The sequence below is a fragment of the Varanus komodoensis genome, unplaced genomic scaffold (assembly GCF_004798865.1).
Source record: "Varanus komodoensis strain SLA01 unplaced genomic scaffold, ASM479886v1 scaffold2, whole genome shotgun sequence".
NCBI classification, from domain to species: domain Eukaryota; kingdom Metazoa; phylum Chordata; class Lepidosauria; order Squamata; family Varanidae; genus Varanus; species Varanus komodoensis.
In genome coordinates, this window is record NW_025335568.1 from 57,914,256 (window position 1) to 57,938,665 (window position 24,410).

Consider the following 24,410-nt stretch of genomic DNA (forward strand, 5'->3'; position numbering starts at 1 on the left):
TTTCACCAGCCAATTTGGTGCCTGCTGAGATGGGTGCAGGGTTCCAAAATGACTGACTGCTCTGTAACTGAAAAATTGTGTAACTGCTCAGTTAATGCCTTGCTTTCATTCTGGGAGTCCAGACCTTCCTGAGTTGCCTTTAAACTCCTGCCCTCAACCCTATTCTTGTTGGGCCATTCTCACTCAGCAGAGTAGCTTAGAAGATACTCACATGTCCCAACTTCACACTTTCTTAAATCAAATACTATTTAGGTGCAAAATCATTCATCTTCCTTAGCCTTCCTGTCTCCATTTCCCACTGAAATGAAGGTGGGCAAGTTCTGCCATGCTAGGTGGCCATTAGACTAGGTGGATGCTGGCAGATTATAGTCAAAATTTTATGAGCACATAGTTTAACTATGGAATTCGATTTCTTGGGAGATAGTGTTGGCCACCTACTTAGATAGCATTAAATGAGATTAGGCAAATTCAAAGATGGGAGGGTTGTTCAGAGAACGAGGCAGTTAAGTAGCATCCTGCAGTACTGCTGGGTGGCCTATTTTAACATAATAGAAGACTGTAGTTAGAAGTCTCTTCTCTCAATCTGCTTGGAAGAAAAGAAGAGAGGTGGCATGGTGGCTTTTGACAACAAAAAACAGCAACAGTTATCAATAATATTTATTACAGTTCCATACTGCCTTATAGCCAGCCAAATTTTTTGGGCAGCTCGCAGTAATTAAAACCATAAACTACTACATGATAAAATATAAATTTTAAGCTACAATATGAAATAATAAAAAACAAAAACCCAGCAGCGCAACGATTTAAAATAAAATTGTGATGTAAAACAACAGAAATGTGAATGATCAATATGCCTGGGAAATTAAGGTATTCACCTGATGCCAAAAAAGAGCACATTGTCTAGGGAGCTCATTCCACACCTGAAGAGGCCCACTTCTGAGAAGCCGCCCACCTCACTTCATTTGGCTATAATCAAGGTGAGAAGTTACCAGACCTTGGATAGCTGTACCTCAGCTATCTCTGTCCATGTAAGGATGTAATTTGATAAAAGGTGCTGATAATTAAAATCTGCCTTAAAAAAGATCATCCAAGCTTGCTGATAATCCATATCACAATACTTAAAACTACAAAAATATTATCAACTTCAAAGATTCAAAGATTTAAAAAATCAGGGTAATGTAAACATTGTTAGCCACCATCTTCCTCACAAGCAAAATATTTTAACCTGTTTTCTGAAGAAGAGGGTGCAAGATGGATGTTCCTGGAGGGAAGAGCTATCAGTCTCGGGGCCAGCACTGAAAAGTCCCTGTCTCTGGTGTTTATCAGAATAGCCTCCGAAGAAGGTGGAACACACAGCACAGCTTCACATAGTTGCTTTCATGCATGATGGCCACATGTGGTCATACATGAGCATGCATTCCTTTAGAAACTTGGACATTTTAAATACAACCGTTTGGGACTTTGTAGGGTCAAGACCAGAACATTGAGTTGTACATGGACACTTGGAAGGCCCTGAAGTTGGTCAGGGTGGCTGCATGAAGGAGATAAAGTCAATAACCTTGTCCACACATCCTGGACCAACTATGGTCTCTGAGTACACATCAAGGGCAGCCCCACTTCAAGTGCCTTGCAGTAATCTAAACTGGAGGTCACCAAGTCATGCATGGTAGTAGCAAAGTCAGCATTTCTTAACCAAGGGATGTAACATGTGGTTGAATCAGCCTTCAGAATGCCTCTAGATTTGGGTCGTCCAGCATGCGGCCCTCTTGCTGCTTGGAGTGCCCCATTCCCCCCAGTCCAGATCCCAGCAATGGCATGGGCATGACTGCAGCAGGCCGATGTTCAGGAAGACAGTGGGTTGGGCTGGTGGCCTCCGCTCCAGCTGACTAGCACACAGGTGCTGAGCGCCTTGGCCCTCATCAGCAGGAGCAGGCGGGGCACGCTAGGGGGAGTTTCCTGGCTCAAGTACAAGAGGCTCGGCCTGCCAATGCCAGGAAGGAAGGAGGGGCCAAGGGGTCACATGGGGGTGTTTCTGGGCGGGAGACACAGGGAAGAAAGGGATGGGCCACTCCATTGTGCTTGGGCTGTGGTCGGAGAAGGAGATGCCTGCGGCCTCTGCAGAGATCACAGGCCCAGAAAGCATTTTTAATACAATTAATCCTAAAATCATCTTAAAATTATTTCATTCTTGTTTAACGGTTAACACATTCATTGTGTATATTAAAATAAATACATATATTGCAAACACTTTAATTTATGATATGGAAATGTAATTCATTGTCCGGCCCCTGGGATTCCATATCAAAATCCTCAGGTAACTCTCAAGGTACGAAAAGTTGGACTGCCCTGTTCTAGATGATGCTTTTCTGGTGCCATTACCCTGCCTCATTCAGGGAAATTTACAGGTGAGGGATGCTCAGATGCTGCCTTCTTCCGCTCATAACTTTCTGTGTTTTCCCACCACTTCTTCCATCCTTTTCCTTCTTCAGAAAATCTGTTAAGAAGAAAAAGAACAGGATAATTGCTACACCGTGGCTTCAGTTGCACCACCAGGTGCCCTCCATCTGGGAGCCTCCTCAGTCATTGCATGCATTTATATCCATAAATGCCTTTCTTATTTACATCTTCAGTAGCCCACCATGCTGTGGATGTGTTGGTTGCCCAGAATTAGGAATAACGATGCTTTGCTGCACCATGTTTTGCCAGTAGCTTTTCCGAACTATCTTATAGCAGAAATGTTCAAAACAAACAAAAAAGCAACCAAGGCAATTCCTGACATGCCAAAGTTTGGTTTGCCGTCTGGTTTTATTGGAACAAAGTGGATGTCTGAGCAAGCTGTATACCATGTAAGAATTGATTGGTTCTTGCCAGGAGTGGCTGGTTTATTACACATTAAGCCTTTTAAAAATGGAAGCGTCTGCAGCAGGGCTTTCAGCAAGGCAGTGATTCAATCCACCAGTCTTTGGATGTCAAAGAGAGCTATGTGAGGACCAGCAAGGAGACCTCCTTTCGAAAGAGGTCCTGGTCTAGATTACTCCCTGGCGCTAGCCGCAAAAGGACTATTCTTCTTGTTTCTGCAAACCACCACCCTGCTTCCGCCCCCCTCAGCCATGCCTTGCTCTCATTAGCCTGTCTCTGTCCTACCCCCTAACTTGGCAATGCCCAACCAGAATGAATAGGTCTATTTCCTTTGCCAGCATCTCTAAAAGCTTCGATACATGAAGCACTGAGCTCGAAGTTTGTTTCAGAAAGTCTGTACAGTACATAATATTAGCATAAGCATCTCACACTTGCTCAACACTGTGCGCACCTTCCCTGGAGCACATGTGCACAAGTTCAGAGGAGGCTGCTGGCTGGACTGGGATGAGACGCTTGCAGTTTGCTCTGCTTTCCTCACCATCAGAGATCGTAGGCCAGAGAGTCATGCTAGCGTTTGGATTCTTCAACATCTGGCAAATCCCCAAATGGTATTTAAGAGCACTGCCAGCTCCGTACAGCTCCATGTTTCTGCTGCTATGCAGCTGCTTCAATTTAACAAGCTCGGACCTCTATAAATAAATGTCTGGTGCCTGCTTTTGCGAAACTGTTTTGAGAAAGTAGGAGGAGCCCTGCTGGATTTGACCAAAGTCCCATCTAGCTGAGCGTTCTGTTTCCCATAGCGGCCCACCAGATCCCCACGAGAAGCCCACAAGCGGCCATGGGGCAGCCGTGCCCACCTGCTCATGTTCTCCTGCAACTGATACCGAGAGGCACACCGCCAGTCCTATAAGCCCCCATGATTTAGGGGCCATTGATAGCCTGCCTGCTTGCCTCCCATGCTTGCATGCAGTCATACTATTCTTTCACTACTGTCTGTATTGCAGCCCCCACAGGCCCTTTACCATCATGGCAATCCTCAAAGAAGTCCCTTCAAAGTATGATCCTGCCATTCCTATTTTTACTGATAAGGAACTCAGCAGAGTAGTTACCCAAGACTTGATCTACAGTTGCCACTCTTCTGCTAGCACTACTGTGTAATAGGGGAGGAAAATCGACAGAAGTGCAGCACTTCTCATCACTGGGTCATCATAGTGGGAGCCTGGTAGGAGCATTATAGCTTGCCAATTCTCTATGCTCTACCAGGCTTGGAAATTCAGCCTTCCAGGCTGAGGTCTGGTGCTCTGGGATAACCAGGACCTGCTTCCCAGGGAAGGTTTCTAGTTCTGGAAATCCAGCTCAAAACTTTCTTGTGCCAATTTTCAGTTGACTCGTTAAATGTTTCCAGTATGCCAATAAAAGATCAGGATATGTTGACATTAAGCGCTTTGCCTCTTCCTATTTGTCTGCTGCTGCTTAATTAAAAGTGGAAGGGGGCTCGAGCCTGGGATGCTGACATACTTACTGTCTTAAGGGAGCATTTTGGAGTGGTTGGTGTTGGGTGAAGTCAATCCTTTACTTAAAATTTTCATTGCTTCATTTCAACAAATCACAGCTACTTCTCAGGACCTTTTATACAATCAGCAGATGCAAAGTTGCTGCTCATGAACTGGGCAGAAGCCAGAGGGCTTCCTTCAAGGAAGATGCTCTGCTCATTAGGATTTCTTATATTTTCTTGGTGTTTTGCTTCTAAAATATTGATGCTAACAAAGAGCTCCCCTTTCTTCAGCTAGCAGAACTACCATGATCTGGAGTGCTGCTTAGGATGTGGTTTCAAGGGTGTCGTGGCAGCTCTGGGATAATACAGAGTGCCAAGAACAGAGGTTTTCTTCCGTATGCGTTCCACATGTTGACCCAAAGAATAATATTCAGCTTGCAAAAAGGGCGATTGACAGGAAACATTCAACAGATTGAAGCATTATGTGAAGCTATTTGGTTTGCTTCTTTATGTTTTTTTAAAAAACTTGTACCCTACCCTTTCCCTGAAAGGAGTACAAAGCAGTTCACAATATTGGTAGAAGAAACAGCAGTAAAACAAATTGTATCTTAACACTAAAACAATTTAAAGTATCAGAATTGAACCTAAAGACATCAAAGCCAACAGGTCAGAACTGAAATGCTTGTGCAAATAAAGAGGGCTTAGACTTCCATCTCATCATGCTCACAGTGGGGGGCTAATCACACCTCTCCTGGGAGGGATTTCTACTGTGGGGGGGGGCTGCCCCTGAGAACGCCTCCCTCATATCCTTTCCCCCATTTATGGGGATGATGAGGAGCAGGACATGGCCTGCAGATCAGAGAGCAAATCAGAACTAAATCGTAGTTAGTTGGCAATGAGGTACTTCCCCGGATACCTGGCTCTCAAATGGTTACTGGCAAGGCGTTTCATTTTCATGCCCTGTCCACCAGCCAGATGCCAGGTCCAGGACAAAGGCAGCAGGTGGCTACAGCCACAGCACTGAGACCAGGTGCTGATCAGTCCCAGTAAGACAAAGAGGGTCAGAGATCCCGCAAAGCATGGCAGGCCCAGAAGGAAAAGCAGAATCAGGAACAGACAAGGGTCAAATTATTTAAAAATAATATTTAAAATACTCAATAACTGAACTTATTTGGACAGTGTACAATATGTTAAACATACAGTGTGACTATTGCAATACAAAATAAAAACAGCACAGAATAAAGCCAAAATAAATCTAGAAGCAAAGAATACAACCAGTACAAGTAATAAAACCAAACTAAAATTAGCTGCAGGATAGAGTACAAAAACAGTTAATAAAATGCCTGGAAGGATAAAATGGTATTCAGCTGGCACCAGAACGACCACAGGTGATTCTCTCTGGGCAGAGCACTTGGCAGGGGCAGCTGGAGGACTTCAGACAACCATATCAGGGTAGGTAAATATAGGAGAAGATGCTTAGGTCTTTAAAGAGCGAAGATCAGCTTGTTCTTTTTTTAATATATCACAGATGTTCTTTAATATGTATATTTGGTGCCTTTCTTCCATATGGAACCAAGGGAACCGCAGGCATAGGCTGGGTTCCCAGGTGGTTTTCTTTGCAGGCATTGCTCTGATCCAGACCTGCTTAAACCTCCGCAAGGTTTGCCTAGTATGCTTCATCAGACCTTGTGTAATGGCTGTTGGCATTAGCTGCCTGGAGCAGGGGCATAGGCAGCTCAGGGCGTTCCATTCAGATCTCAAAGTTTTATAAGCATCCAGGTTTTATTCTGGGAAAGCTTGAAATACATTTCTTTCTTAATGAAAGAGCATGAACACTGGACCAAAGGTAACAGCAGGAGAACAGAGTGGAAGGAACCTCAGAGATCACCTGGTCCAACCCCTTCCTGCTGCAAGAAATCTGCTACTAAAATATCACTGATAAATGACTATCCAGCCTCTGTTCAGGAACTTCTAATGAAGCAGAATCCTAGAACTGATCCTCAGAAAAGTTGGAAGGGTAAAACACAATCCCTGTAGTAGCTAGTAAAAACAAAGGCACCACTTCTTGTGTGCCACTGAGATGCATTTTTGCAGCAACAAGACATTGTTGCTTCACTTGTAACAATCTATAATCCAGGTACCAATTACTAAATGTTACCTAAATGTGAGTTGTATTATTGATATTTTCTTTTACAGGATGCCAATGAATACACATCTACAGGATGTCTTTTATGCTCCTGCTTCACAATTGCTTTTATTTCTTGCTTCTTGGGTTTTATTGATTCTGCCTTGAGTGATATTTAGCTTGGGGGCTTTTCTGTTTTGTCTTTGTTTTGTTCTGTGATAATCAAGGGCCAAAATAAACAAATTTCATGCAGAACTGAGTCAAATAAGAGAAATGGTTGATTTTTATTTTCCAGATTTGTGATGCAATAGAACGCCTACAAGAAGCACTGAAACTATGTAAGGATGACATGAATTCCCTCCATTTGCTGGCTCTCCTTTTTTCAGCCCAAAAACACTATCAGCATGCTTTGGATATCATCAACATGGCTCTTGCAGAGTATCCAGACTGCTTTAGGTAAGCAGTGTTGAAAATATATTTTATGACATAGGAAAGTCTCAGACACCGGTGCATCTAGGGAAGGGATGAGGAACCTTTGGCCCTGCAAATGTTGTCCAACTGCAACTCCCATGAACTTCATCCAGCATGGCCAAGGATCAGGGATGATGGGGGGGTTGTAGTCTAATAACATTTGGAGGGCCACAGGCACCCCATTCCTACTCAGTCCCTGAAAGTGGTCCAGCTTTCTTTCCACACACTTCTAAATATTTTATTTCCAAATAACATGGGTTGTGTAGTCCAGATTAAAAAAAGAAGCACACCCACACCACTGGATTCTTGCTTTTGCTTTGTTCATCAGTAATACAGTGAAACATAATGCAGATCACAATGTGAAACAAGAGGTGCTGGCTGGGGAAATGAGTTGAAATGTACAGTGTCCAAAAACCAGTGCAGAAAAAGAGGCTCTGAAAGACTGGTTACATTTCTACTACAAACAGAAATACATCCTTACTGAAACTGAGCCTTGCCTTTGCTGTAAATGAAATTACGTTACATATCATTTGTGCTGCCCCAAAGAAAACCACTATCTTGAAATGACTATAAAATAATTTACTGTTGCAAAATAAGCAGGTGTGATATGGAGATTATGGATCACAATTTAAACATGCCTGCAGATATATTTCAAAGCTTTCACTGTCTGGACTAGGGTAGTGTCTGTGAGCTGCTTGTCTAAAGGAGCATTCCAGTGGGAAATACAATGTAATGTGGTTTTCCCCAGCATGGTGCCCTTCAGACATTTTGGACTGGCGCGCACTATGTCAGACGAGGCTGTTGACTTAAGAGGAATGACTGATGCTGTGCTGAGAAACAGCAGCTACACCGAGTTCACAATGGCAGTCAGTGAAAGGGTTTCATATTAAAGATTAGAACTGCTAATTTATGAAGCCAAAATTACCATTTCATGATAATAATGAATAAAATGCATGTTGAACGAATGGACTGTTTTCTGCGACTCTCTCTGCAATCTTGTCTTGTGTTCTGAACTTGAGCAGGGTTACTTGTAGTCAATAAAGACATCATTTTTCCAGTGGGTTGGATCCATGCAATAGTCGTTGCAAACCCACTCAAATCAATGTGACTTAAGTTAACTAATTCTTGGCAAGGGAACGGGGTGAAAAATAGCAGTACTGCTCTTCACTCCTTCAAAAAAAACCCTGATTGTATGCACTCCCGAGTTTAGAGAGTAGGGAGACAGCATTCAAGGAACAGAATCAAAGAAAATGTCACAAAAATGGCTGGACATTGCTTCTGGAGGAGAGCAAAATTTTCAATAGAAGGATAATGTTTTGGTTTTTTCAATAACATGGTAACTTGTCAAAGCGCTCCATGCGTGGCAGAGTCACAAGAACATGCTGAAGTTGTGACCATCAGGAAGGTTAATGCTTCCTCATGGGGACATGTCCAAATAAAACATATTTGTGTGAATTGAGAATTAGACTTGGCATGGGCAGGTTGACAATGAAGACGATATAGTTGGATGCTGTTCACAGTATCAGATTAATCCAGAGCAGAATATAATTTCTGCAGGAGATTCCTATTGGCCATTGGTTCCTTTTGACCCTTTTATAGAGTGTGATGTGAGTAACCTGGACTCTGCGCCACTCATGCCTGAGCAACCTGAACCCTCCTCATGTAGGAGTTTGTATTACAACCCTGCCTTTAATTACACAAGCACCTGCTGCTTCTCAAATATTACAGAATTGCACATTTCCCTCTTCTCCTTAACCACACATCCAGCCTTCTTTCCACACACTTTTAAAGATTTTGTTTCCAAATAACATGGGTTCTGTAGTCTTGATTTTTAAAAAACAAGCAATGGCACACCAGTGGATACATGTCTTTGCTTTGGTAATCAGTAATACTGTGTGTGTGTGTGTGTGTGTGTGTGTGTGTGTGTGTGAGAGAGAGAGAGAGAGAGAGAGAGAGAGAGAGAATGAGAGAGAGAGAGCACATGCACATATGTATATACTCATTCAGAAGAGTCAATTGAAATTGCCGGAATTCATGTATACGCATATTATCTAATTTGTCTTGAGTATCTTTCTTTATATTTTCCTATGCTTGAAATCCCAATGAATACTGACATTTACATATAAAACAACTATTCTATTATAAAATCTGTATCTTGGAGTCTTAGTGAATAAGCAAACTGACTATGAGTCTGCAGTGTGAGGTAGCAGCTAGAAAGGCTAATGTGATCTTCAGAAGCATAATGTCCAGATTGCAGGAAGGTCCAGATCTGCCCTTTTCTTTTTGGGCACTGTGTTCTGCTTGGAGCACCACAAATTAAGAAGGGCATTGATAAACTGGACCATGGGGAATGATTTGTGAACCAAATCCTATGAGGAATGATTGAAAGAGCTGGATATGTTTAGCATGGCGAAAAGAAGATGAAGGGGAAAATGATAGCACTCTTCTCATGCAGAAAAAGTAGCAGAGTTGTTTTCTGCTGCCCTGAGGACATTATTAAGAACAATGGGTGAAAATGGAAGGGAAGCAGATTTCAGCATTAGAGAAGCCTCTTAACTTGCAATGACAATGCAACGGACTTCTTAACTTCTGTTTGACAATGCAACGGACTGGCTGGGTTCAGACAGCATGACAAGACATGGTGGTTTTTCACCATTGTTGGTCTGTTGTGTTGTCAAAACCCCGCTGAGGTATTCCCTCATAGTAAGGTTGGACTTTAGAAACTACAGTAAGAAATCATCGGTTGCTCCATGGTCTCACTGTTCCACTATGACTTGTCGTTTGTCTGAACGCAGGATCATAGTTTCCACAGTCCTGGTATGCAACTAGCAAATAGTGACAACTGCAGAAGCCGCTCCAGCCATCCAGTGCAGACCGATGAGGTGACACAGGCAGGGGGAGATGCACCTTGGAATGGCATTTCAGGAATCAAGTGGGGTGCATGCCAGCACTGGGAGAACTGAGCAGGGAGGATGGAAACCGCAATAATGTAGAAATGCTTGATCGTCTGTCAGGTAGATCATGGTAAGAAACCCACAAGCCATGATCTGCACAGTTACAACGAACGCACCAGCTGCGCCCGTTCCTTCAACTGTCTGATTTGGCCACGGTGACACATGCCTTAGCTACATCCTGTTGGGATTACTCTGACTCATGGGGCTGCCTCTGAAATGTGTTCAGAAAGTTCAGCTGGGTCAGAGAGCTGCTGCCAGACCGCAGGCTGGGCCTGGCTGCAGGGAGCAGACGGCTTCTGTCAGAGCCGCTCCACTGGCTCCTGCTCTGTTTCCAGACACAAGTCAAAGCCTGGACCCAAGCTGCAGAGGGCGTCACAGGTCCTCTGAAAGTCCCTCACAGGGGCCTGTCTGGGCTCTAAGGTCTTCTGCGTAGGCCCTTCTCCTGGTGCCTCAACCCCCACAGGGCCACTTGGTGCAAACACGGGAGAGGGCCTTCTCAGTGGTGGCCCCAAAGCTCAGAAATTCCCTTCCTAGAGAGGCTAGGTTGATTGTTAGGTTTTCAGAAGCAGGGGAAAACCTTTTTCTAGCAGGCATTTGGGAATGGTCTGAGCTGGTGCTGCATTAGTTTTACTCTCTCTATATATAGCGGTGTTTGTAGTGGTATTAATCTGAGTATTTGTTCAATTTTACTGTTTAACTGATTTAATTATATAACTTCTATCTGTTTTTTGAATGTTTAATTGCATGGATGCTGACATTGTGAGCTGTCTTGAGTCCCTGTCACTGGGAATAGGGGGGATATAAATATGATCATGCTCACCACTACCAGCACCACCATGCAGGGTTGATAGTCATTTTGTGTGAACTCAACCACTGTGCAGGAAAGTGGTGGGTTCTGTTACACCAGCAGTATTTACACAGAGCTACATCTTGAATTTCAGATCCTGCATCGAGTAGGGGATTCGACTAGATGACTTCCAAGGTTCCTTCCAATGCTATAATTCTGCGCTGACCTATTAAAACATCCAAAGCAGTCTACACTAAATATCATCCAATTAAAACAGTACAAAATGCACAAGTAAAATTAAAAAAGCAGGAGCAAGAGCCAGCAAAGCAGTTTAAAGGATTTAGTAAAAATCAATTATATTAAAGCAGAAGAACTGCACATCACCTAGTTTAAAAAAAAACCTGGTGGGTTAAAAGTCACAATTTTATCCATGCTTAGACAGAAAAAAAAAAAAAATGGCTGCCCAGAGCATGCTGGGAACTGTAGGCCTTTCTCTGTCTTGCACATACACAAGGTTGCAGCCATAATTTGATGTCTAAAAGATAAAAATGGTCCCATCCTTCAGCTATGTGCTTTTCTCCTCAAGAGTGCATGCCGAATAGTACAACATCACAATGACATGCTGTTGCTGTTTAGCAAGGCCTTATGGGCAAGACCAGGTCACTGAGGGTGGCAGTGTTGTAACAAAAGTTGGAGGAGGAAAATGGGGAGAAAACGGGGAAAGCCACTTCCATTTTGCTGGGAAGATCTTTGCTCGGCTGAAAATTCGATTATTTTTCTTCTCACTCCGCCAGACAATCTCCCCATCACTTCGTGGCCTGTAGATGGGTCTTTGAATGTGTGGGGTGACATAATACCTCCCACTCCAAGCAGCTGACTGTCTCTGGGCAGGTCACAACTATTAGGAGATGTACATTAGAGCGTCTGGCTGAAGATCACCCGTTAGGCTTCAAGGCTCTGCAACAATTTGAACCAACTCTCAACAGTAGCCCTCACAATTGCACTGTACAAAGAGCAATAGGTTCAGTTTATTGGCCAGCAGAGCCTTTGAAAATGGTGGTAGTGGTGAAGCAATGTCAACATAAAAAATAGCCTTTCAACCTTTTATGGGTGTTTGTTGTTTAAAGCCTAGATATATAGCACTGATGTCAATAGCTTCATTACAGTAGTGAATTAACTAACTCACAAGTCCCTGGAATCATCCCAACAGAAACACTTTATTCAGAGTCAGCTGTTAACACCTGCACTTCGTTATATGGTTTACAAAGCTGATTCCTTCTGACAGCTTTTCTTTTAGGATCAGCATTGCAGAAAGAAAGAAAAGAAAGAGCTACTCAAAAGATCTAACCTGTAGTTTATGCCATCCTTTTCTAGCTACCGCAGTTCTGTGATGGGACAAATCTGTTTGGTTCACATTTTTGCATGAACAAACCTAATTTGCTTTTTTTGAATTAATATGCAGACTAAAATGCAGATTTTTAAAGCTTTTGCACTTCTCTGAATGCTAAGATCAGCTCTCCAATTTTAAAAAAAACAAAAAACGTAAAATGTGTATACTGAGAAGTCAAGATCTACATGAGACATCATCCCAGTGTGGGTGGCAACCCAAGATGGGTTGTCGTGTCCCGGAAACCTGGTCATTGTATACAATGCTGTGTACAATGATGTGTACATTAGGGAAAAGAAAGCTGCCTTTAAAGGCAAACAGGAGAAACTGTTTAGAAAACACTTGCATGTTAGGAAGAATTGCATGCAAAAACGCCTGTGAATTTCAGTGCACACAAAATGCACAGAAGTACATGTGAATATCCACACATATTTTTAAAAAGCACCTTTTCAGAGCCATGAGCACGTTTATGTGATGGCACATTACCTCCAGACTCAAGGCAGGATGTCTCTGCGAACCATTCGCTGAGGAGTGGGAGCGGGAGGGCGCCATCGTGCCGATGACCTGCTTGTGGTTCACTGGCAGGGATGGGGCATCTGGCCGGGCACCGTGGGAATCGAATCCTGGGCTGGAAAGACCTTTGATCTGATCCAGCACGGCTCTTCTTATGCTTGTAGGTTTTTAACACTCTGCAGCTGAGGCTGCATGTAGTTTTGCTTCAAAACAAATACCTCCTGACTTTGTCAAGGCCACTTGTAATGGAAGTAGCTATGGCAACAAAACAAAGTTTCCAACTGATGAAAGGATATTTCCAACAAGAACTGCTCCAGTATCTGAAGTATGCATCCTTACCAGCCACATGTTCTAGATTCATGCCACTGGGAATTTGGCTGCTTTTTAACTCATCTTCTGGTTCTGCAATGCAATTTTTTTCTTGGTCTGCAACAGCAGCATTTTGGAGCACGTGGGTACTCAAAGCGCTTCACATACATATTAAAAAAATGTAGATTTCAAGTAACCCTTACAGAAAGATAGACAATATTATTATACCCTATGAAGCACATTGTGTGTGTGTGTGTGTGTGTGTGTGTGTGTGTGTGTGTCCTTCTGTGCGTGTGCTAATTCCTGCCCCTTGACTTATGTAACCCTGTATATTACTCACTTATGTGAACACCTTATGATTATAGGTGAAAAAGCACTTTTTAGATGTTTTACTTTAAAAATGTGACACGTGACAGGGCTGTGAGATTTTGTGGCTTGCCTAAGGCGGTCCCCTCCTTTACCTGTTGAGTGCCACGTTGTAGCTAATCCGTGCATTCACTTTCTTTCGATAATTTGTACTTTCTGCTCACAGCATTATAGGGGGTTGTCTAATTCAGGGGTGGGTTAACCTTTGGCTCCCACAGTCATGCGGTCATTTCCAAGCTTTCATGCTTCCCCCCATCATTCTGAAAGGTTGAAATGCCTTTTCCAAGTTTTAGCTGGTGGTTGAGTGTAGCCTGAACTCAAAGGGACACAGTGCCTGTACCTTTTTTAATTCAGCACTGCTGGCGATCACTGTGTATGGGCCACAGCTTAATGAGAGATTAGGCCACCTGGTGGCACTGTGCAGATGTTTCGGGCCATAGCACCCACCCCCATAATCCTTCACCATTGGCCAAGATGGCTGAGTCCCGTGGAAGTTGTCTTCCAAAATGCTTGGAAGGGCACCAAGTTGGCAGCCCCTGGCTTATTGGTAGATCACATTCCTTGTGCGCAGCGAGTTCCTGCCAGGTGCCGGGCTCTGGTATATCCAGTTTAGATGTAGCACGGCAAGGATTGGGAAAGACTTCTGCTGAAAGCTGGGGGAGCCACTGCCAAATAGGCTCAGCACGTGTTATAGAAGGACCCAGTAGAATAGGCTGAGCCACCTCAGTTCAGAATGCTGCTGTTTATCTCTCCATTAATAACTCCCTGCACACAGAAAGACCAGCATAGCAAACAAAGTACTGTTGTGCTAGTTTTCTCTTTGCAGGGAACAGCGTTCCAACGTGATAACTGCCAGCTAAGTAGCCTTGGAAGTGAGGTACACATTCAGTACCTATAAATCCACCCTCCATGTGTAAAGAATACTGGACTAGATGGAGTGATGGTCTCATCAAACAGCAGCTTCCGGGTATTGGCAGCAGCTGGGCTACCATCTCAAAGCCACAGGACCAAGCAAGAATTGCATAAGCTTGCTAGATTTCATGTTTAGCCCTGGGGCAATTGACTAATTAATCCTGAAAGGAAATTTACATTCTCCATCACAAATAACAATTTCAGCTCTGTCTTGTGTTTCCCTGTCAATTAAGCCTTCTTAAGAAGTTGGAAAATATGGCTGACAAACAACAAACCAGGGCTTAAAGTGTCTTTCTTGGTCAATGTGGGTGGAGTTGACAGAGAAGATTAACTCTTCTCCATGAGAAGTCACGATTAAATAAAAGATGTGAAACCACATCCACCTTTTGCTCTGCCTTCTGGAAGGAAGTGCAGGGCAGCCACTCCCCAAATGCCAGGCACGAGTCTGATGGTGCACTGACCAGTTGGTGCTCCTTGCTTCTGTCATCGCTCCTGGGGAAGAGGAAGGCTGATTTGAACCCGAAGCTTTGCCACTGTAAGGTCCAGGGCATCGGCAGTAGGCAGCTACAGCCAAGACACCGGGACCAGGGTGCCAGCACCATGTGGAGGTTTGCACTGGGTTTGGCGGGCCGGAGGCAAGAAGCCCTCTTGGAGCAGTTTGAGGTCAAGAGCCAGTGAGGCAAGAAGGTTCAGGCAAACACACAGTGCAGTGGTCAGGTACTCGGAAGCCAGTCACATTCAGGTTCAAGGCGAGATCAAAGAGAATGGGCACACATACCTGGTCAGACTGGAGACGAGGATGGGTGCAGCAACAGGCTGGAGCTGGGCCGGAGTACAGAGAGGAGGCACAAGGATTTCGGTAAGGCTCTGCTGGAAGCTAGTGGGCAAGAGAGCCACCAGGACAGCTCATGTTGCTGTGGCAAGGAGCAGCGGTGCGGGGAAGCCTTTCATGCCCCTCTCCGGGCTTTGGCTGCCCTGCATCGTTGCCACTCAGCTGTTTCCCGCAAGGGCATTCCTGGTCCTGCTGGCACTTGCAGGGTGAATCAAGCTTTGATCCTGACAGCCACCACTGCCTCTCCAACCAAGGAAAGCATTGAAGTTGGGCATGTTTCTAAGCGAGCAGGAGGGAGACCATGTGCAGCAAACTTCTCTGCAGCCATGTTGGAGGCAAGCCTCCCAAAGATAGCCGTCTTTCTCACCCTGCACAGTCTCTCCACCCCGCTGCACATGTGCCAGCTTCTGACAGAGGCCCAGTGAAGCTCTTCTGGGGAAGCTGCTGCTGAGTCACCTCACCAAGAAGGGACCCCCCCCCCATACCCTTATATGGACGGCCTCTTTATCAGAGCACTGATTAGGGGACAGGCACTGTCTCACATATCAACTACCACTGCACTGTCAGCAGGAGCAAAAGCTCAAGGATGCAGCATTTGTGGGTGATGCAGACACGCATGCGAAAACAACGTTCCTTTCAGAGGGAAAGGCAGCCAAAACCCAGTCCTGCAGCCAGGGCATTGCTGTGACCGAAGCCCCAAGTCTGGCATGACTCCATGTGTTCATGATAACCTCCATCAAGTCTGCCCTGGGCCAGACTTCCATCCTTTGCAGTGGGCTCTGCCCACGTTGCTTACAGCAAGGATGTCACACTGTCGCTATTGCCATGGATGGTTTGGTCCTTGTCTTGGTAGTTCCGACCTTGGCAAGTCTCCCAAGGAGCCCCCCTAAGAAGCTGACTCAAAATGGAAGCCAATTTGGAAGGTTGGGCAGAGAACTCAGGTGGACTTAGCCTAGTTCGGCAAAGCTTGCAGCTTTATGCATCACTACAGGATTGATAAATATGCTTCCTTCAGGCACTGGGCATTGCAAAGATTATCATAGCTATCGTGCTCTCACTCTGTTCTTGAGATACTGCTATTGTACATCCCTTACCTTTCAGTTCCATCCTTGGCTGACAAAACCAGCGAGTTAAACTTACCATGAAGTGTCCTTCTGACCAGTGGAGGGTGGACTTGGCAGTCTCTGCCTTGGCTCAGGCTTTGTCTGTTTTTGGTGTCTCTGAACGGGTGGCGATCTCTGTGTAATGTTTCTGCAGTTCCCCACTAGGCAGCTAAAGTGTCCTAGGATTCATTTTTCTCTTTCTTTTGTTTGGTCCTGCTTTTGTGGGCAAGTCACATTTTTCACTGGGTTGTGACTCGAGTGCTTTTATCTTTTCACAGTTGTTTTCCTGCAAGTTTTTAGCGATCTATGCGTTTAAGACACAGCTGAAGTCAAGTCCTGTGACTGGGGAGTTTCCTGTATCAATCTTTTGGCCCTGCCTTCTCTTGGAGGGGAAGAGCTAACCCATTCCTGTTGGAACCACCCTTTGCTGATCCCAAGGACACTTCGCAATAAGTCAAGCTTGTGTTCTGCACCCTTTTAGAATAGCCTGCTGTGAGGCGCTATTACTGTCCAAGTGCTCCCTACGTGACTAATGGCGTGTAGGAAATAGAATAAAGATGAGGGTTGCAGAGTATCTCATCAGCAGAAGCGGTGGTGGGGAGGAATGCCGGCCAACCTAATTCCATCTTCCTGCTCAGATAAGATTTAGAGCTGCAGGCTTTGACCTTGGGCACCGTGCAAATCCACTATGCGGCTGCGGTGTCAGAACAAACTTTCCTTTTTAAATAAGGCAGCGGCAGAGAACCTCAGATAGCTACAAAGTCTTGTAAAGGGATGAAGGCTGTGATTGTTGTCCCTTTAACTCCTTTCCTTTCTCCATTGTTCCTTCATGTGGTTTTGATTTCTAAAGAGGGACTATATAACCTTGTTTCATGTTACCCTCTTGGCAATAATTGTGTGAAGCAAGAGAGTTTGAGCACTAGTGATAGGTCAAAGGCTACTCTGAGCAGGTATTTGAATTTTGGAGGCATCCCTTATATAATGAGGCAGAATGTGTCCTCACAACACTACAGTCCTTGTGTGATATTTGTACAAGGCAACCTTCAATGACAACAGCTTGACATCCCACCTACTTTTTAACAGGCTGTTCACATGAGCTGTATTTAATTTACAGAATTTGCTGCTAAATGAAGCAGTGGTGGCCAATGACTTCAGATGGGGATCTAACCATTTAAGGGAGGACAAATTTCTTCATGACAAAAAGTCACATGGCTATATGCTACCTCCAGGATCAGAGGCACTCAGGGAGCAGTCCTTCCCTGCTCTCCCACCAGCTCACTAAGGACTGAGTGTGTTCTGTAGGCATGGAATGTAACATGAGAATTAGAAAAGGGAAATGGTGGAAAGGCAGAATGGAATACACTGCTTAGGACGAAACCCTGTCTTGAACTGTGGACTGGAAGGAGGGGGCGTACTAGAACATTTTGTTGCGAGTCTCACTTACTTACTAAAAATTGCAATACAAATGAATCATAATGCTAAATTGCTACTTTTCTCCTGCCCATCCAGTGATTCTCCTTCCAGAAGAAGTCACTGGACTTAATAACTGGCTTTTCTGTTAAGCTAGATCAGGCTTCCATTCAAGCTTCTGGCAAGTTGCCTTTATAATCAAGGAAGGGAGGAAGGGAAAACATCCACACTCCACCAGATTTCTCAGTGAATGAGTCTGCTGGATGTTGCTGTGGGCTTCTGGAGCACAACGTTGCCCTTGTTCATTTGTCAAGTCATGCCCAACAGTTTTTTGTGTGACTTTAAAAAGTTGGGCTTATTTAAGAAAACAAAGTGAAAGGAGCAGGTATGGTAATGTCACATCCTATTGAACATACAGTTTTCAAAGAGAGCTTGAACCATTTGCAGTTTCACCCATTAGAAGCCCTCACACTTCCAAAGAAACCTGTGTTCAACGTGAGAGTCAACATTACTTTTAATAGACTGCTAGGAAAACAATGCAGTATCAGTTATCTGTATTTATTGAGAATGTCGTAAGGGAGGGATTTGCAGACAGTGGCCTATGCAGTGGAAGACAGGGTTCCTATATTTAAGTCAGAACCTCAGGGTCCCAAGCAGGCAATGGCCCTTTCCCTCAAGTGCAGTTTTGTAGACTCCGAGCTTCTGTATAGTTTTTTGTATTTTATGTATGGATTTTTAAAGGTTGAACTGCTTCTCCTCAGGCTTGGTATCTGGTTGAAAGATCTTTCAGCTTAAACGATGCTGATGCTGTAATTTTGGTCATGCTGCCCTATAGTTGGCTCTGCCTACCATTGGAATGTAGCCCTAGCAAGCTTCTTTGAAGTGGAATTAAGACCTTGGGCTTAAAAAAACGGTTCTGCACCTATGACTTTAGAAGATGGAATTTCCACTTGTACTGCTTCTTATGACACAGTGCTATGAGAAGGAGAAGAGTTGTTCCCCTGCCTGCTGAAGGAAGTCCCTCTGGACACTTCTCTTCCTTCTTGCTTCCCAGAGTGGATGTGAGCCAGAAACAGAGCAAAGTGGCTGTGCTGAGAAGTATGTTTGCTGTGGAAATGACCCTCCACCCACCCAACCATACCCATATCTATGAACAAGACAAATATGCGAGACATCCCATCTGAATGGGACCTCTGCTTTGATCCTTGGAGTGAGAGACTTACAAGTGTGGTCTACCACACACAGCCAAGCAAGCCACTCCTGCAGCTCCTGCAGATCTTTGGAAAAAATCTCTGGTGTGCTGCAGCACATGAGTAGCCACTTATACATTGCCAAAACAGAGGAGGTACATTACCAACAATTTAGCATATGTTAATATGCAACACGCCAGATTCAGGCTGGACATCAGGAAAAGATCCTCACTGTCTGAGCAATACGACAGTGGAACCAGCTGCCTAGAGAGGTCGTGGGCTCTCCCACACTAGAGACATTCAGAAAGAACCTGGACAGCCATCTGAGTGGGGTGGCGTAACATGGTATCCTTCAACAGCAGGGGGTTGGACCGGATGGCCTTCATGGCCCCTTCCAACTCTACTATTCTATGATTCTGTGATTAGGCATAATTACTGTTAACAGAAATGCATCTTGCTATAGTGATGAAGACTGAGTGAATGTTTGGTCCATCTGCTGCTGTCCAGGCATTGACTGTTGATGGTGGACTTCAAGGCCCCTCCTGCTGCACCTTCTTATGGTTCCTTATCTTTAGGTTGGTCTTGGGTCAGACAACAAAAAGCAGAGCTCTGCAAACAGAGGACTCTCCCTGTAAAGCAGGACTGGTCAGCTTGCCCTTTCTGGGGGAAAGGAGGGAGGGACATGGAAGCACTGGCACACACCTGCAAGATGAAGAGTTTTGAAATCTCAACAATTGTTCTGGGGGGATGTGAGTATCTTTTAGAAAGTGGCTGCTGCATTCTTGAAACCTCCCATGGGAAGGGGAAACAGCTCATATGCAGTACGTCTCTTTTGATAAACACATTGAAAGAAAAGTGAGTATTTTACTTCCTGGAATATGAAGAAGGGCACTGCTTTGCTTTTCTCCCATCATCAAAACAACCTGAACATGAAAGAGTTATTTTATATTTACTGTGAGAATAAATAGTTTTTGTTCCCTGTCATTATAAAGAAGGAACTGAACACAAGCCAAAAGTGCAAGCGGAAGAAATGTGCAAACTTTTGTATTTGTCTAATAAGATTTCAAGGCACACAAATACTCTTGGTGTAGCTGGGAAGACAGTAGCTGTGCAGGGAACGTATACACAGAAATACTCATTACAATTAACAGCAACGTAAGAGTTAATGTGAATGCTAAGGTGGTAATGGAATGCTTTTTATACGATGGGTGGAGAGCCAATTTCGGTTGGAGGGCTGAATGGTCCACCACATGGCCTTCCATAGGTTGAATGGCCATTTGGGGCCATCATGGCCACTGACATTCCCCTACAGTTCTGCCCTCCTCTTTGCCTGTCCCGGGATGGAGAAAGTCACTCAGCCAGTGCTGGCCAGAACTGTCTGGATCTCACACCATTTAATGCCACTGGATGACTTGAGTATTACTGGAGATTTCCAAACATTAAATCAACAGTTGTGTTAGAAGAAGCATCTAAGCAGCAAACTTCATGGTGCATTATAAATGGATGCAGTGATACCTCAACTTTTTTTTAATAACAAAGGTGTGTCAGAAGGTCCGTAATCATGAGTGGAGGATAGGCAAGGGAAAAGAGGTGATATTTCCCATTTTCTTCCTAAAATTACCAGCCACCCATTTCTTTCTCATGCAGAAGAAGCAACATGATGGCGAATATTAGTGGGTTAGAAATGTTGATGAATTCATTAATGGAGCAAAGCTTTGAAAAATCCAAATACAGAGGAGAAAAGAGTTCTCAGGTGCCAGAAGACCCTTTCATAAAGGCAGCACTATTCAGGAAGATATTTCCTTCTGCAGCTGCTGCAAATAAAATAACATTTTAATAGCATATTAAAAGTGTAAACATATATACATAGCTAAAACAATTAATTTTAACAACTCTATCTGAAGTTCTTTGCAGTGATAAACCATAACCATTTAAAATATTTCTTTAAAATATATATTAAACATACATTGTTCTTTTTACATCCACCTGCCAGTATATGAAAACAACTGACTCAAATATTAATATAAAGGCATTCCCAGTAGTAAAACTGCTTACACACAAGGCAGAGTTAAAAGCAATGCAGTCAGTTCATTTGACTGTTAACCAAACCATCCGGTTAATATTTTGAAGACTTATTATCACATTCCTCTGCAAAATTATATTCTCCCATTATTTATTAGCCTCTTACCCACTCATCTTTTTCTATGAATCTATGAATCTCTATGAAATGCCTAAATTTTCTAATGTTTCCTCTTTTTGGGGGGAAAACAGGGAAGACTCAGGGTGATCGTATGCTCCAAGATGGCTGCAGGCGAATGAGGCAATGCCATTTCATTGCAGGCTTCCACCGACGGCATACTGTTATATGTTATTCTTCTCACCTGTTCAAAGCAAAAACAGTGACAAATCCTGGAATAGCATCATTGAAGTTTCAGAAGTATTCACTGGTAAAATAACACCGAGACTAGGTTTAATTATTCCCATAGCATTGAGAGGGGGCAGGTAATGGGCATTCAACATTTTTGAATCACCTGAACATTGAGATGGCATTTCTTAATTTTGAATAGATTTGCACAATATTGTCTTTGGGGTGGAGGAAAAAGGACACTGATTAAATGCAATGAAGTGGTTGTTAAGAAGAAACAAAGGAAGAAAGAGTAAGTGGGTTCAGTCAACACGATAACTTCCCTATGGTTCTTTCTCTTTAAACTGGACTTGGACTGACATCTTTTCAAACGGAAGATGCCTTTAAATAGAACACTTTGTACTGGAATAGCTAGAAAGCCATCCTTTATAAAGCTGGACATGCCCCTTGCAGAGGGAAAGGAAAGAGAGGAGGCAAGAATTTCAAAATATGATTGTAACTAAATGCAGGTGAACCTGTGCTGTTTGACACCTGAAGCAGATTTGAGATGGAATCTCTGTTTGCAATCAGATTTCCCAACTCAAACAAAAGCAGACAAAATAAACACACTTTGTGGCATCTAATTTTGATTGAACCAGCAGTGCTGAAGGAGACCATGTTTAACCCTTTCTTTCCAAATACTTTTTCTTAATTAAATTGCTGTGCCCCACATTTTTATTAGGGTTAGGTTTATGAGGAGAACCCTAGAGGGGAAAATATCTTTTATATCAGGCTTGTCTTTCTTGCACTGCAGGACCAATAGTAGCTTTACAGGGGATTGCTGTTGTTACGCTTTGCTGCCTCGGGCTTATGAATGAGTGCCATCTAAGATGTCCAGTCTTTAACAAGCTTACTCAGCTGTCTTTATGAAATCGAGCCATCTTACAGTTAGTCTTCTGTCTTTGACTTTCCCTAACTTGATTGCCTTCTCCAGTGTGTTTGTCTTCTCATGATCTACCTGAACTATGAAGGCCTCAGTATCCTGTTTTTTTTCCTTCCAGGGCAAGTTCTGGCTTAATTTGATCTAGGATCTTGTTTGCCTTTCTGTCAGTCCAGAGTATTTGCAAAGCTCTCCTTGAGCACCGTGTTTCAAACAAATCAATTTTCTTCCTGTGAGCTTTCCTCACTATCCAGCTTTTTATACCCATACACTAGTGTGGATTATTTTGGCCTTGGCCTGTAGTGAAACATCCTTACATTTTATTGTCATTTCTGTTTACTTCATTGCTGCCTTTCATAGTCTGTCTCCTTCTAATTTCTTGGCTGCAGTCTCCATTTGAAGGTATGCAAATTCTTTCATAATTTCAATTTCTTCACTGTTGACCTTAAAGTTGTGTAATTCTTCTGCATTCATGATTTTTGTTTTCTTAATGTTCAGCTGCTGCCCTGCTTCTGCAGCTTTTTCTTTCACTTTCAGCAGGAGTTACTTGAATCCATTGCTGTTTCTGCCAGTAGTATGATATCATTTGTATATCTTATTGATGTATCTTCTGCCATAGGAGCATGAAATGGCAGGCTATTGGATGCTGCAAGTTGTAGGATTGATTTCTGTCTAAACATATGTAGGATTGCACCTATAGCCTAGCAGAATCAGACATAAGCTGGTTTCTTTTAATAATTCTACCCTTAAAGGTGGTCTAAAAATAAAATAAAGAGATGCAGATTCTAAATAAGAGAATCTAGTTTTTTTCTGAACAATTCTGATTCTCTTTGGCATATAATGTTTTCCCTCCCCCAATGCCTTATCTGTCTCTTCCTTTAATATTCTGTAGCACTTGATTAATTATATCAGGGATGCAGAACCTCAGGCTCAGAGGCCAAATCCAATCCCACTTCAGCTTCTTCCTTGGTCCCAACCCCTTCCGATGGTTTTCTCCTCCTTTGTTCTACCTTCTGAAAGAATGAGAAATTGAAAGCCTCTCTTAAGGCTTATTTACTGGGAGTAAACACTCATAGTTTTGGTCTTTTGACTTTTTTTGTTTTTGACTTTGGGCCTGTCCATCATTGGCCCCCAAGAGCTTCTCCAAAATGAAATTTTGCCCTCACACTGAGAAAGATTCCATACTCCTGCATTAGAGAATGTAAAGTGAATTATTACTCATTGATAGAGTTCCTGAAATCTTGAATGTTTTTATTCATTCCTTCTATTTTACATTGAATGAGGTTATTAGATCATCATTAGAAATTATACATGGTGCATTGCCTTCTTGATTTGTAAATCATTTTAATTTGTGAATCAAATTAGAAGGCTCAACAAGTTGTTTGGGTGGATGGGAATAAGAATTATAATTCGTGTAACATGTAATTGTACAATATTGATGTTTAATCCAAGTGTATTTTCTCAAGCTCACACCTTATCATCAAAATAAAAACAGCCCCTTTTCAGACCTACACAGATGCTTGTCCACCAATTCAAGGCTTTAGAAGCATGTCAATAGTGAAAGAGGCTCTTAAAGCATTTATCATACCTTCTGCCTCTGTGTCTATTTCCATCTTCGTGTTTGGGTACTAAAATGAGATATTGAATTGGTAAGCAGTGCAATAAATTAGACTCCACTCTTGGAAGAGAATTGCTTATGTTGATATCTTTAGGCTTTGCATACTCACCCAACAAGGCTTTCCCAAGGTGAATGTAAATATATGACCATTCTAAGGAGGGGAGAGGGCCTGCATGCGGTCTCTCGTTCACTGCTTTTAGAGTCCAGAGGCACCAATCCTGAGAAATTTAGCTGCTCTATAGCACCTTTTGAAAGCTGTGAGTTAGAAACAAATACTTCTTGGCACTTTGGATACAGGATGAAACTCCCCTCCCACCCCCCGTTCCCCAGGGTCACAGAAGATGCTCTATAGTGAGGTTTGGCTGGCTCCAATTCTGCTCTCCTTTCAGCGCCAGGTTAAAGCTGTCCCCCATGATAGGACACTTGATCTGCCCTAAACAGTATATTGGGTGTTACATTAGCTGCTAGCAGGTCTTATGTCTATATGTGTGTTAATGTAGTTGTTAAATTCAGTTTTAATTTTTTTACATTTTGTAGTATAATTTTTATGATGTTTAGCTATTAGTTGGATTTTTTATTGTATTCTGATTATATTTTATGCGCTCGTATTCTCTGTTGTAAACTGCCCAGAGAGTTTCATCTGTGGGATGACTGACACACACACACACACACACACACACACACCCAAGGAGTCCAAACTTCATGTCTGTTACCAAGATACTCCATTTCATTCCCCTCAAACAGACTCAGAACTTGTGTCCACTGAGCATGCTCAGTCCTCATTGGGCTGTTTTG

The 24,410-nt window shown here is 43.3% G+C and overlaps 1 protein-coding gene and 1 long non-coding RNA gene across 3 annotated transcripts in view; one reads left to right on the forward strand and one right to left on the reverse strand.

Annotated features, from left to right (window-relative positions):
• Window positions 1-24,410, forward strand: part of TTC7A (tetratricopeptide repeat domain 7A) — a 184,363-nt gene that overhangs the window by 84,613 nt on the left and 75,340 nt on the right. For both annotated transcript variants that reach the window (XM_044428394.1, XM_044428395.1), the window contains one exon: window positions 6,775-6,935. In XM_044428394.1, the coding sequence (XP_044284329.1) occupies window positions 6,775-6,935 (161 nt within the window). The remainder of the gene's footprint in view (window positions 1-6,774; window positions 6,936-24,410) is intronic.
• Window positions 645-12,860, reverse strand: LOC123022576. The gene is made up of 2 exons (XR_006414541.1): window positions 12,565-12,860; window positions 645-2,494 (listed from the first exon to the last, which is right to left on the reverse strand). It is a non-coding gene; the product is annotated as an uncharacterized LOC123022576 (long non-coding RNA).